Below are 15282 nucleotides of genomic sequence, written 5' to 3'. Positions count from 1 at the left end.
GCTATGAAATGACATACTGATGGTATGATCTTTTACAAATTATATCTTCTTGTTTCATGTCTGATATAATTCTACCTTGCCATTGTGATATATCACGTTTTAAAGATAGCAAAGTAGGGGCTTCCCTGGTGGCACAGTGGTTAAGAATCCACCTGCCAACGCAGGGGACACAGGTTTGAGCGCTGGTCTGGGAAGATCCCACATGCTGTGGAGCAACTAAGCCCGTGGGCCATAACTACTGAGCCTGCGTGCCACAACTACTTAAGCCCGCATGCTACAGCCCATGCTCCACAATAAGAGAAGCCACCGCAATAAGGAGCCCGCGTACCGCAACGAAGAGTAGCCCCCACTTGTCGCAAATGGAGAAAGCCCACGAGCAGCAACGAAGACCCAACACAGCCAAAAATAAATAAATAAATAAAATTTTTTTTAAAAGATAGGAAAGTAATGACAATTGGTTCATGTATTATATTACTCAATATTATACCCATACCTGTATTTGTCAGTTTGGCCTCTATTTTTTTTTCTTTTTTTTGTTGTACGTGGGCCTCTCACTATTGTGGCCTCTCCTGTTGCCGAGCACAGGCTCCAGATGCGCAGGCTCAGCGGCCACGGCCCACCGGCCCAGCCGCTCCGCGGCATGTGGGATCTTCCCGGACCGGGGCACAAACCCGTGTCCCCTGCATCGGCAGGCGGACTTTCAACCACTGCGCCACCAGGGAAGCCCTGGCCTCTATTTTTTTTAAATTGTATCCTAGAGGTATGCCCTCCTCCTCCTAAGTCTCCCAGAGGCAGATGCTCTGTCTTTACCTTTTCCTTATTCACAGAATCCAGTGCTGTGCCCTACAGATAGTAGGCATTCCATGGAGGTCAATTGCCATGGAAGATGGTGTTGATGAGTAATTTTTGACAAGCCATCATTTTCTAACACAATAGGAATTCCATAATATAGATGTGTTATGATTCTACCCCACTCAGTCAAAAATTTCAGAATAAAACTTTTGGCTTTGGTTAAAGCTAAGGCAAGAACTGCTCAGATGTAGTTAGTATTTTCAGTCAACAAGCTGTCTCTGATGTTGGAGTTATTTAAAAGACCTGTTAAATCTGTGGTCTTAGCGCCATTGTGACCTCAACCTGTAGCTAAAAATCTGTCCAATGAAACAGGAGTTTCAAGAACAGCAGCACAAAAATGATGACTTAAATGAATGGAACAAGAAGGCACATATTTTCAAGAAGACCTTTCTTATTCTTAGAGTAGAAGTTTTCCTTCAAGATGTCAAGTGCTTCAAACTCTCCGGGATCTTACTTATCTTCCAAAACAAGGTGAGTCTTTGACGGAAGATGCCAAGTGGTAACTATCCAGGAACGAAAAGAGGGTCTCTGTTATTAGCCCGGGCTGAAGGCAAATATAGTGTCTCTTCCCACAGAAGTCCAAAAATAGATGACAACTACTTGAAGGAGTTGAGTGAGGACTTAAAACTAAGGAAGCAGGAACTGCTAGAGATGCTAAAACCTCTAGAAGATAAGAACAAGCTGTTATTCCAGAAGTTGATGTCTAACTTGGAGGAAAGACAAAGAAGGTAAGTGTTCCCTTCTCAGGATTTCCTAGAAGGGGAAAGGCAAGAGAACTTTAATCCATAGGATTTAGCAATGATTATTTACATTTTTTAAAAGGTTTAGACCTTCAGCTATAGTAAATTAAAAGAATGTAACCACAAAATCAGGGTGGCAAGGAATCCTTCTTCTTTTAGTAGAATTAAATATAACTCAGTTCATCTCACAGGGCTACAGTTATTACTTTTCTTCCCAAGAAACTGTTAAGAGACTTTACTATCCTCAATCCATCATGGTCACACAGATAGCTCCTCATTCGTGTTTGTGGAATCACTTTAGGATAAATGATTCTGTTCTTCCATTGCCACACAGTGAAATGGTAATCATTTCTGAGCATCAAAGTCCTCTGGATTATGGTCTGGCCTTACTAAATGTACTAGGCAGTTGAGGTCTTAACTCTTTGCTAGGGCACTCACTGTTCTTGGGATCCACCAACTCTCTTTTTCCTTTCTAGTTTCAGAGAATCTCACCTTAATGTGTCTACCTTCATTCTGTACCCTACCATAAACATTTCAGGGAGCTCAGACTTTTGGAGAGCAAAAGCCAGGCAGAAAGTTGTGAGAACAAACGTCAGGCAGAAAGTTGTAGTCAAAGCACCAGCTGTTTACAACCGAGAAACTCAGCCCTCTCAGGGCAAGAGAACACAAAGGCTTGCTTCTTTGCTTATAATTAGAGAGGGAAAAGCACAAAGAAAATAAGCATAAGTTAATTAATACCTTTAAAGAATATCCTCTCTTACAGTCATAGATTGGATATTCGGATTTTATCAGAAACTTCTTGATGGCCTGATTCTCTAGAGGCTACCATAAGGATATAAGTGGGTTCTCCAACTAACTCAAATGTTTTTATGTGGAGAAGTAAAGTAGGGGAGATGAACAGAGATGGGGGTAGGGAATAATTCTGAGATTTATCCTTAAGACAAGAGGTTCTTCAACCTCCTTCTTCACAGAGGCAAAAAAAGTCCCCTTCTACCCCAAAAGTCATATAACAAAATTTTCTTCTGAAGGGGTGGAGAGGAGTCTCACTAGCTGTTGGACACCTAAGTTCTGAGCCTTACAGAGCACAGAATTCGTTATAGAGCACATACCTAAGGCAAACGTCAATTAGGAATGAAATTGTCTTTTCGAGACCTTCTATGTCTAGAAGGACTTCCATAAATCTTGTGATTTCAGCCCCTATCTCCCTCTCATGGTAGAGTAGTTTCTGACTGGTCATGGAATATTAATATTTCTTTTTAGGAAGTATTATGTTTTGTGATATCTCTGTCTTCTTTCTAGTCTGCAGATCATGAGGCAGATCATGGCAGGGAAGGGGAATGGTGAATCCTCAGTCATTGAGCTCATTAAGGAAGCAGAAGAGACGAAGCAGAATCTGGTAAGAGGTTGGTGGGCACTCCAGGGAATGGCCTTCTGAACAGGGCTCTCAATTCCATTGCTGTCAGACAGAGTGCTCATCTCTAGCATTGGTGCTCCAACACTCATAGGTCCTTGATCTAGAAAAGTCCTGGGTGAACCAAAGGGAGTCAGGTGAAATGTTGGGAAGAATAAGAACTAGCTAGCAAAAATTCTATTTTTTTGACTTTTGAAAAACTTTTCATCTAAAGGTTAATGCATACAAGCATATTAACCCCTCACATTTCAGAAGAAATAGAAAATAACCAAAGTAAAAGAAAGGAAAGAGTTTGGTCTGAGAGATTCTTTCAAGATTTAAAGAAATTAACAATATAGGACTTCCCTGGTGGCACAGTGGTTAAGAATCCGCCTGCCAGTGCAGAGGACACGGGTTCAAGCCCTGGTCTGGGGAGATCCCACATGCCGCGAAGCAACTAAGCCCATGCGCCACAGCTACTGAACCTGTGCTCTAGAGCCCCCGAGCCACAACTACTGAAGCCCGTGCACCCAGAGCCTGTGCTCCGCAACAAAGAGAAGCCACCACAATGAGAAGCCCGCGCACCGCAATGAAGCGTAGCCCCTGCTCTCAGCAACTAGAGAAAGCTTTTGTGCAGCAACAAAGAACCAACACAGCCAAAAATAAATAAATAAAAATATAAATAAATTTATTTTAAAAAATTAACAACATAAAGGATCTTAAAAATTAGTGGTCTAAGCCCCAAAGAAACTGCCATATGATCAGAACATCTTACGTGTTTCAAGTGTGAGAAACTCATTACTATATTGATATACCACAATTACCATAATTAAAGTTACTATTCCAAATTGTTATTATTTTTTATCATCATCATCAATCTTATCTCTCATGTTCCTGGGTTTGGGGCTAGGCCCATTTATTGCCTTCCTCTGTGGTTTACTATGCCCCTACCCCTTAGTCCCCCTATTAGTAATTTCTTCCAACTTTAATGACTAGACAAACACATATTTCTATTTGCTTTTTCCTCTCCACCAGGAAAGGAAAAACAAGATGCTTCGGAAGGAAATGGAGATGCTATGGAACAAGGTATGTGTGCCTCTAAGGATCTCTTGAAAGTATCTGTCTTACAAACCAGAATGCAAAGAAGCTTCCCTTTTTTCTGGTCTACATCCTCATTTTTTCATGTCTCTGTTTCCACCCATGCCTCATTCCAATTCATTCTCTGATCTTATTTAAAACAATCAAGTAATGTCACTCTCCTTAGGAAAACCCTTTACAGCCATTCCAGGTATAGTCTGGCTCTTGCCTACCTTTCTAGTCTCCTCTCATAGAAGTCCTCCCCTCCCACACTGGTCTCCACATGCCAAGACCTTTCCTTTCTAAAGACTTTTGCTTTTGCTTTATCCCTGGGCTTTGTAATGCTATTTTCTTATAGTTGGCTCATTCTCATCCTTCAGGTCTCCGCTTAAATGTCACCTCCTCAGGGAAGCCCTCCTTATTCACTCCACCTGAAAAAGGACATCACCCCCCACACACACCCTTCCTATTATACAATTCTGTTCATGTCTTCCATAGCACTTTTTATAATATAAGATCACTATTTTTTAAATTTTATTGTGTTATTATTATTTTATTTGTTTCTTATCTCCCTGCCCTGTTCTGGAATACATGCTTCTCCAGTATCTTGATTGCTTTGTTCATCTTGGAATCCCTAGCATGTAGCACAATGCTTGACCCATAGTAGACAATCAATAAATGTAAGTTGAATGAACGAATACCTGATTCTAATTCCCCTTTGACTTTGCAATAATCACAGCATTGTTTAATATAAAAATATTTTGCTGGGAAACCAAGCAGGGGTAGAAATTCCTTTGTGGACTAAGGCTTTGGGATCCAAGTGTTTTTTCACAAATTATGAGACCTTAATAGCAGATTGTCTTGTGATATAAACAGGTGTGAGTGTGATCGCTGACTGCTTTTTCCATCTCACCTTTCCACAGATAATTAGGATACTATCAAGCACTGCATCTTGTACTGAGATCTGCTCCTAGTTCTTAGTGGCAGCTACAAATCAATTCTATGAGTTGTGAGAAGTTTTAGTTTCTGAGTTCTTGAGTCTTAGTGATAGGAAATATGCCAGCATCATTCCTCTATCAAAATCCAGTTTCTCCAGAGCTCCCAAAAGACTTTGTATAAGGGATGTCCATATAGCTGAGCTTGTGATTGACTTTCCCTCCCCATACTTTTAGACAATGAGAAATAGAGAGACAAGATCGTATGCCTAGTGGTTAAGAAGACAGACTTCAGAGTCCAAGAGATCTGGTTCAGATTCCAGCTCTGTACTTTCCTAACTGAGTCACCCTAAACAAATGACTTAACCTCTCTAAGACTCAGTTTTCTTATCTATAAAATGGAAATAAAAATAGTCCTGTGAGGATTAAATGAGAACATTTGTAATGTAGTAGAGTAAATAAGTAATGTAGTAAGTAGCTTACAGTAGTGATTGACATATAATAAAGGTTCAGTTAATAGTTTTTATTATTATAAGTTTCACTCAAAAGACCAGATGGAAGGGCTCATTCCATTCTGAACCTCCTTTGGTAGTACACTTTTCATATCAGGCCCTGAGAGTTTTCTGACTGGCAGGAACCAAAAGCCTTGACATTGGCTTTCCACTTCCCTCATGAAGTCCCAGTAATTTAAAGCTTTGCCAAAATGTCTCTCTACAGACATTCAGCACAGAAGAACTCAGTGATCAACAAAAAACACTGCAGATAAAGAACAAAGCAGACTTACAGGACAGAAAGGCAAGTGGACTGCATGGTGCTCAGAATTTCAAAGTTGTTGATGCCACACCGATGGCAACAGCCCGTTGAGAATCAGGACTGATTAGGGTAGACAGATAGGAAGGATCTGGGCCTTAAGGGTATATTGGATTTACTGTCTGCTAAGACATTGCATTTCTTTCCTGGGACCTCCTTTTCCTTTAGCTCTCTTCTTTCTTCCCAGGCTCCCCAAACCCCCTCATCATCTAGGAAGACCAAGAATGAACTGGAGACATTGTATGCAGAGAAAGTGAAGGAAATAAGGAAGGTAGTATGATCTTTCTGAAAGTAGTGGCTTTTAGAGCTGATAGATTAGAAATCTTTAATGTAGCAATAATCTGCCTAAGTGTGCTCCTGAACTGATACAAAATTTTATAGGAGATCTGGTTCCCTTGGGGTATTACATCTGAGTCAGTGACACGGCAAGTTTCTGGTAAATCATGATAGCTAGAGCAAAGTGGGAAAATCTGTACCAATAATGACAACTTTGAAATAGCTATGTGATGTCAAAACACTTGTTAATTTGTTTTTGAACATTTATTTAGAGATATTATGCTTGTATCTAATCTTCCTGCAGCCAACTCATTGATAGAAAACATCCTGTTCTTTTAGCTTTTAGCTTTTGGAGAGTGGGATGTACAGGTGATGCCAATTAAGAGGACTGCAGTTGAAACCAATATATTAGTGAATCTATGACACCATAATTTTGCTATAAAGTCTTTGCAGCATATTGAGAAAACTGATTTCTGATCTCAATTTACTTTGTCACCAGAGGCTCTTTCTTCCACCAGGAAAAGCAACAGAGGAAAATGGAATGGGTCAGGTATCAGGAACAAGCTAACTTCATTCAGGTACTAAGTCTTCCAAGGCTGGACACAGGGTACAATTTCATTCATGCAATATAGAGGCTTTTAGTTTCCTAATGGTAAACCTGATCCTCTCATCTGGATTACCAATTGTCATGCTAAAAGAAATGTTTTGTGGGAAGATGGCTGAAGAGACCTATCTCCAGCTTCACCTTGAGTATAGCACTTTTTCCCTATGATCTTGATTTTGTCCTATTTGAAATGGGGGGAAAAATCACACATAATTTCTGCCCACTTTTAAAGACTGAGCATGATAGGTTCATTTTTAAACTTCTGAGTTAAAAGGATTCAGGTAATAGTGGATTTAGAGAAGTCAATACTATATGAGTAGTTTTGAAAAATGTTCTCTTATAGAATGACTTTAATGGCCAAGTGATCGAGCTGAGAATTGAAGCCTTGAAGAACTACCAGAAGCACAATGATCTTAAGTTATCACTGTACATACAGCAGAATTTTGAGCCAAAGCAAGCATTTTTTAATCTTCCTGGGTCCCGAGGTAGGTAGAGTATCATAGGTACACAATTTGAGGTTTGTTTGGTTTTACATTGGAGATCCCATTACCTGTAAAGTGATAACACAATACCTGGCACACAGTAAGTTAGTTAGCGGTGTTATAAAAAATGTTTTCACTATCATCATCATTATTATTACACTGAAACTCTTATATCAAGGTAAGGATTCCTCTAGAGGAAATAAAATTTTCCTTTGTAAAGACTGAGTAATATATTATGTGCTTAGCATATGTAGTTGTTACATAGTTGACACCTGATAAAATATTAGTTTTCTCCTCACCTTGTCCCCTTTCTTAGGAATTAGAGTAGTTTGATCTCACAAATCTTATTGAAATAGACTCTGCTACTTCAGAATAGAAGGCCAAAGAGACATCCAACAATGGTTGTGAGTTTCACCAATCCAGATATTCCTCTGGGAGTTTCACCATTTCCCCACCCCAAAGAATTTATGGCATCATTAGAGGAAATCATATAGCTTATCACAAAAAAATAAAGGAATGGTTTTCTTAGGGACAGGAAGAAAGGGCTCTTAAATTTTCATGGATCTATGAATCTGAACTCTGTAATTTAAAAAAGAGACATGCAATAAGAGATCATGGCTAAGGGATGCCAACGTTTTATCAGTATTAATATGTATGTCTCTAATTTCTTCTCAGTCATATTCCATAAGGTCTTGAATAACTTATAAAATCACACACAGCATGAAGATCAAATAAACAGATGACTAAATCAAGGCAAAGGGAAAATAAGTTGAAGCCAGGTAAATACATAAAAATGTGTAGTGAAATTACCATACAGTTGGTACAGGTAGGCTTCAGTCTTGGTTATGAATTTCCCCGAAAAAGAAACATGAATTTATGGTGTCCACAAAATAAAAATAAACCAAGTTCTCAGAAGAAACACAGCTTTTACTGGTACTGAAATGAGAGAGAAATTTCTCTTCCAGGTCCTCATCAGGGGAACAAGACACTCTATGTGTGTCATAGTAGCTAATGTCCTCAAAAATATTTCTAAAATAAATTCAGAATCTAAATTTCCTAGGCTGTTTCTTATCTGTTCCTTGGCACAATCTGATAAGAAATTATTGATGTGAACTTTTTTTTTTTTTTTTTTTGGCGGTACGCGGGCCTCTCACTGTTGTGGCCTCTCCCGTTGCGGAGCACAGGCTCCGGACGCGCAGGCTCACGGGCCCAGCCGCTCTGCGGCATGTGGGATCTTCCCGGACCAGGGCATGAACCCGTGTCTTCTGCATCAGCAGGCGGACTCTCAACCACTGCGCTACCAGGGAAGCCCCTGATGTGAACTTTTTTTAAAAGCGATGGATCAGCTCAAGATGATTTGGTCCAGGTCCATAGCACTCTGTTGGTCTGACTTCATCCATATTTAAAATTTAGAAAATCTGGATGATTGGAGGAACTACCTATCCTTCAGCCAGTGTTCCATTCATGTCTCTCTTTTAACTGTTGTTCTGATAAGATTGGAAAGCAGAAAGCTTGAGGTTTTCTTCTCCAATAAGAACCTGGAATACAACCAGAAGCAGTATAAAGTCATTAAGATGCAAATTAAAAAGATAGAGGAGGGGAGGGTTATGAGGGTGAGAGATCCACGTCTTATTTCATTTAAAATTAGTTGAAAGTCATCTCAAGGGATCCATAGAGTAAGGAGCCAAAAATCTTTTCACTCTGGATTCAAATCAAGCCAAGAAAATAAATAGTGAAAGATTCCCTTCAGCGTGATCACCGCGGAAGATATTTTCTCCCTTGCTTGCGGAACACTGAATCTCTGAACTCTGAACTAGAACAGCCCACAGATCAACATCCTCTTTTCTCTTCTCTCCTCTAATGCTTCTGGAGTATTAAGCGATAGGACTCTAAACTGTTCAGTTACCACAAGTGCACGTAGACACAGGCATGCGTGACCCATTGCTTGTGTGTTATTGACTGCACATGCATTGAGCACTGATTGTAGACCAGTTTCATTTTCTAATACACACATATACAAAATCTCTGAGTTTGTCTGAGCCCAAGTGGATATGAAATTTAAGTCTTAGATTTTGGTTTTATTGACCTATTTATAACCTAGTGTTTAATTATTGAAAAGAAAACAAAAGAAATATTAGTTTTCTTCGTAGAGGGATTTTTAAAGTAGTTATATTAAGATATTATTACCAACAGTAATATGTGTTGTAAACGAAAAACAGATGTAGTTTTCTATAATAGAAAGTAAACATAATAAGTATACTGAGAACAAAATTTTAGTATTCTAACACAGTGCTGAACCCTAAGACCTGTTTTATCTTTATTAGGAAGTGAGATCAGCAAGATGTAGAGAGTTTTAAAGAAAACCAGCACCAAACTGAAACTCTTCTCCTTGATGCCATCAAGGTGTCAAGTTTGAAAGAATCAAAAAAGGAATAATTTTCTCACTGTGATTTATAGTATTTAATGCTGTGTTCCAGCACCTCCTAAATTTATTGCAGTTGCCTCCTAAAATCATCTCACCATCAAATTTTGGGAAATAGCAATTTACTGGGAAAAGCACTGGATTTAGAGTCAGATATATGAGTTGCAGGCCTTACTCTGAGGCTAACCATTTAGATGTCCTGGACCAGTCATTTTGTTTCAGTGTTTTTCTTTATCTAAAGCAACCATAACATATTATAGAGCATGTTGAAAACATGATTTTGTGTAACCCTCACAATGACTCTGTGGGGTAGGTATTATAGAACAAGAAACTAGTTCAAAGAAGCCAGGCTTCTGACTGCATATCCAAAGTTCACCTCCTAAAATATGCTATAAAGTGACAGTGTTCCAGTATGTGATTTCTTATGACTCTTCCACAACTAAAGGCTATGATTTGAATTCAAGCTTATCACTTGTTTAATGTATAATCCTCCCAATAAAGAATCATACCCCCAACATTAATTTGTTCAGTAACAAAAGAAATACTACTTCCAAAAGGGGTTGACAGATTTGTAATTCTTCATTTATCCCAGTAGGTGGCACCAATCACATCCAGGCCTTTAGTCCATAAACAGTGGTAATTCAGGAACCTGCAGGGAGCCATCAGTCTTCTATTGCCCTTAGGACAAAATGTGCTACATTTATGTATCAAATGAAAAAAATAAAAGATCTCTTGGTGTTTTCTGCCATGCTTTGTGACACTGAGGTGTATTACTGGCAGCCTTGATTATCCCGTATTAAATTCAGCATTCTGCTGCAAAATCTGTACCTATTATTCCACTCCGTGAACTACAGTGTCCTCCATTCCAAAAACAGCCACTGTCCCGCCCTCCACAATCCCTAATACTGTTTGTTTTTTTTCTACCACAGATAAATCAGGCGATCAGGACAAGGAATTAAAAAATCAGGCAATTGCGCAAGGTGGGGACCTTTTGAAGTTTAAGTACTTAGTAGTGTTCCTGGATAATGTTCCTTTTCCTCTAGTTTCAAAAGAATTGAATTTCACAGATCTGTCTTAAAGGATTGAATGTAATTTTGGACACACCTTCCAGCCAATCAGGGTACAGGCCCTTCTGCTATAGGCATTTCCAAGTAGAGGGAGGGTTATCGCACTGCTCCTCGTCAAGAATTCCTCCTCCCACATCGTTTGTCCTGTGTGCTGGTTGGCTGCATTGCAGTGGTGTGATCTGTTTGGTTGGCAAAATATAATCCTGGGGCTTCCCTGGTGGTGCAGTGGTTGAGAGTCCGCCTGCCGATGCAGGGGACACGGGTTCGTGCCCCGGTCCGGGAAGATCCCACGTGCCGCGGAGCGGCTGGGCCCGTGAACCAGGGCCGCTGCGCCTGCGCGTCCGGAGCCTGTGCCCTGCAACGGGAGAGGCCACAATAGTGAGAGGCCCGCGTACCGCCAAAAAAAAACCCCAAAAACATATATATATATATATATATATATATATATATATATATATATATATATATATATATATATATATATATATAATTCTGTGTTAATACTGACTTTGTAACACTTCAAGCAATCTCTACGTGCAAATTCCCTTGAGGCCCAGGTTGTATGTATCATTAGCCAGGTCAGTCTCATCGGTTTAGCATACTTCATCACCTAGTCTTACAGAAGAGAAAAATATTTTACATCCACGGTGAAGTCTTTCCAGAGACGGGTCACATTTGAAGGGATTTACTTCCAGACCAGTATAAAATTACAGTTTGACCCAGAGTGTACGGCAGCCCTACCCGGAATTCTGTAGAGTCAAGAGAGCAGTTCTTGGCCTTTGGCAGTCACCTATCTTAGAGCGCACAGGCACGAAGCGATCTTTAAATTCAGCTGTTTCCCATCACATCTGCGGGTATTTAAAGAAGAGGTGTATCTTCCATAATAATAGAACTGGTGATAAGACACTTGATTCTGACAGCCTTGCTCTTCTCTCCTCCCCTATCCCACCCCCAAACGCCCACCCCAACTCTTAGCATTTCCTTGAGCTCTTTTAAGAAGCTGAAGGTTGCATGTGAATATTTTGCTACAATTATAAATTCAGATGAAAGCCCAGTGCAGTGGGAAATGAATACTCTTGAGACCTTATTTATTCTATAACTCCCTCTGTTCTGAAAGCAAGTCATTCTCCCCAGCTTCAACCTTTATTTCACTTTAGTATTACTCCTCCTGATGGCTGAATACACTCCAGCAGGAGCTGCTGAAAGGAAAATAGTAGTGTTAAGCTAAAATTCTGAAAGGCAGGGGCGGAAACCCACAGCTGGCTCCAATGTGAGTCCTTGATAAATAACATTGCCCTCAAATACAGGCTTTTTCAAGCCTTGCAGCAACTTGAACCTTTTGAATGTCAGTCTTCGGTTCATGGTATTAGTAGGTCATGAAGTTAACTTTTTTATTTTTATTTCTTTATTTTCAGTTGCATTGGGTCTTCATTGCTGCGTGCAGACTTTCTCCAGTTGCAGGGAGTGGGGGCTACTCTTCATTGCAGTGCACGGGCTTCTCATTGTGGTGGCTTCTCTTGTTGTGGAGCACAGGCTCTAGGTGTGCAGGCTTCAGTAGTTGTGGCACGCGGGCTCAGTGGTTGTGGCACACGGGCATAGTTGCTCCACGGCATGTGGGATCTTCCCAGACCAGGGATCGAACCCGTGTCCCCTGCATTGGCAGGTGGATTCTTAACCACTATGCCACCAGGGAAGTCCGAAGTTAATTTCTAAACTAGCTCATTCTTTCACTTCCTATAAAACTCCACAGAAGTCCAGGGGAGAACAAAAGTCTTCTTTCCTAAATATAAATTTTGAAGGTTGAAAAAGAAGTAAACTGTACCTGTATCGATATTATGATTATTTCAGTGAGTGACAATATATTCTAAACTTTTTTGCATCACACAATCAGGAGAGCAGAAGGTTGTCTAGGATTAGGTTGTCATACTTAGCTAATAGAAAGAAGATCCCCAGTTAAGTTTGAATTGCAGATAAACAATAAATGTTGAGTTTAAATATGTCCCAACTATTGCATGAGACATACATATACTAAAAATTATTTGGTGTTTATTGAAATTCAAATTTAACCGGGTGTCCTATATTTTAGTCTGGCAGCCCTCACCTAGGACTGACTCACCACAAAGCCTATTTAACACCCTACAATTCTCCCTCTTTCCCTTTTTATTCTCTCCCTTTCTCTCTCAGTCTGTGCCTCTCTCTCTGCCTCCTCTTTCTCATCCCCACCCCCACCTTCATCTTTTGTTTGTTCTCCGCTGTCCACAGTTAGCCATTTTTGTGGAATGTGTGTCTGGGTTACCAGAGGGTGTGCAGATATGTGCGTGATTTATCATCTCATTTCTTCATTTAAAAGTTGTATTGGAAGCACACTTTGTAGGCTCTCAAATAAAATTGTTTTTACTTGATGTAATCTTCAAACGATTTTTTTGTCCTGTGGGATATGAGCTCTCAACAGAAAAAAAAGGTTTGCCAGGGCTTCCCTGGTGGCGCAGTGGTTGAGAGTCCGCCTGCCGATGCAGGGGACACGGGTTCGTGCCCCGGCCCGGGAAGATCCCACATGCCATGGAGCGGCTGGGCCCGTGAGCCATGGCCGCTGAGCCTGCGTGTCCGGAGCCTATGCTCTGCAACGGGAGAGGCCACAACAGTGAGAGGCCCACGTACCCCCCCCCCCCACCAAAAAAAGAAGGTTTGCCACTTCAACTTTAAAAACATTGTTTGATGAAGTTATTTTCTAAAACAACAATTAGAAAATCCACATCAATGCTAATACCAGAGTCAGTCCTACAATGATATGGTACTATGACGAATGCTAATAGCCTTGCAACTCAAAATAAAACTAGGTTTTTTACTCAAAGAAAGCTCTCATTTTCCTAATTTTCCCCATCAGGTACCATGGACACTGCAACTATGAGCAGAGCAACTACTGGCAAAAGTGAATCTAATGTGAAAATTACTTTGGTTTTCGAAATCATTTCAAAGGCTTGAATAGATAGTGGGTGTAGAATTTTGGAATGCATTTGTTAATATTTTTAGTATTCTAATTTAATATTTTTAGAGGATTTGCAAAATGAGTGCCAGGACACTTGGTGCTTTAGCTGTCATTTTTTTCTGTTTTCTCCTGTCTTAGAGAATTCTGGGCGCAAAGACCTACACAGAACAACAAGGAGCTAAAGGAAGTCAGTTTGATGAAGGAAGAGGGAGGCTCTTTTTTCTGAGGTCAAGGCCAGATGAAGCGCTGAAGGATTAGAAAGCTTTCACTCCCTTTGCTTTGGACAGATTTAAAGACTAGGTACAGCCATTTGTGTTAATTAAAATCTCTCAAACCTTCGTTTTAGTGCTATTTCCACTCTCTCTCCCCTCCACAATGGGTGGAAATGCTAGTTAGATGCTTGGCCTTAAGCATGTCAGGAATTTAGTCATTTAGGGATTGTAAACAGCCTCTGATTATTTTGATAGCTTTTGATTTTTGAAATGACTAGATTCAAACCACACTGTATGTTGTTAACAAGTCCATAAAAATCTGTTCTCTCCACCTCTGAAGTGTTTAGTTCTGGGCAGATCCTCCACTAGCAAATGAGCAAAAGTAGTTACAAAATAAGGAAATAATACTCCATAGACTCCTCTACTCTTTCACCCACCACACCCATCTGCACTGTTGATACTGCCTCCTAGTTATCTATTCCTTGAATATCTTCTGCCTTCCCAGTGCCACTGTTTTAGTTCAGGCTCTCTTTCCTGCCTGGATTACCACACCCTCTTTTAACTAGTTTCCCTGGTTCCAGCCCCTCTAATCCATCTTCCACAGCACCACTGAAACTATCTTTTCGAAAGGAGAAATGAGATCATGTCACGTCCCCACTGATTTCCCCTTGACTTCAGTTTAAAGTCCAAACTCCTTCACAAAACACATAAAGATCTGCCTCCTGCCTACATCCCCAATCTCATCTTTCACTGTAACCCCCTTCCCTCATACATCTACAGTGAGCTGCACAGAACTAGTTGCAGTTCCCCTGATTCACCATGAGTTCTGTTATATCCATGACTTTGCACAAAGCTGTTCCTCTGTCTGAAAGATTCTTCTCCTCTTGTCTGCTTGACTGTTGCCTATTTGACCTAAGGGCCAAGTTTGGTGCCCTTCTACTATCCCAGTAATTCTCAATCCTAGTTGTGTATCAGAATATCCTTGGGAGCTTTTAAAAACACCAATTCACTAAGCCTCTCTCCAGATCATGTAAATTATGATCTCTGAGGGACTTCTCTGGTGGCGCAGTGGTTAAGAATCCACCTGCCAATGCAGGGGACACAGGTTCGATCCCTTGTCCGGGAAGATCCCACATGCCATGGAGCAACTAAGCCCATGCACCACAACTACTGAGCCTGCACTCTAGGGCCTGCAAGCCACAACTACTGAAGCCCGCGTGCTGCAACTACTGAAATCCACGTGCCTAGAGCCTGTGCTCTGCAACAAGAGAAGCCACCGCAATGAGAAGCCCACCCGCGCACCGCAGCGAAGAGTAGCCCCAGCTCACCGCAACCATAGAAAGCCCGCTTGCAGCAATGGAGACCCAACGCAGCCAAAAATAAATAAAATTTTTTAAAAAAATTATGATCTCTGAGAGAGAGGGTAAAA

General features: G+C 40.6%; 1 protein-coding gene across 1 annotated transcript; it reads left to right on the top strand.

Annotated features, from left to right (window-relative positions):
- The first annotated feature begins 1273 nt into the window (after nt 1–1273).
- Nucleotides 1274–13899, top strand: CCDC196 (coiled-coil domain containing 196). The gene is made up of 10 exons (XM_067739746.1): nt 1274–1323; nt 1428–1580; nt 2892–2988; nt 4018–4068; nt 5712–5789; nt 5992–6075; nt 6599–6658; nt 7028–7169; nt 13540–13610; nt 13780–13899. The coding sequence occupies exons 1-10, from the start codon at nt 1274–1276 to the stop codon at nt 13897–13899; spliced, it is 906 nt and encodes a 301-aa protein (XP_067595847.1).
- Nucleotides 13900–15282: the final 1383 nt, after the last annotated feature.

This window comes from Pseudorca crassidens, chromosome 1 (assembly GCF_039906515.1).
Source record: "Pseudorca crassidens isolate mPseCra1 chromosome 1, mPseCra1.hap1, whole genome shotgun sequence".
Lineage (NCBI taxonomy): Eukaryota > Metazoa > Chordata > Mammalia > Artiodactyla > Delphinidae > Pseudorca > Pseudorca crassidens.
Note: the sequence above shows the minus strand (reverse complement) of the source record. Positions and strands in the feature narration are given on the sequence as shown.

What these genes read in the sequence shown, in the direction of transcription:
- CCDC196 (XM_067739746.1), top strand. Translation starts at nt 1,274, where the DNA reads ATGTCAAGTGCTTCAAACTCTCCGGGATCTTACTTATCTTCCAAAACA. An exon ending in TACTTATCTTCCAAAACAAG is followed by an intron (nt 1,324 to 1,427) that starts GTGAGTCTTTGA and finishes CTCTTCCCACAG; the next exon opens with AAGTCCAAAAATAGATGACA. An exon ending in AACAAGCTAACTTCATTCAG is followed by an intron (nt 6,659 to 7,027) that starts GTACTAAGTCTT and finishes GTTCTCTTATAG; the next exon opens with AATGACTTTAATGGCCAAGT.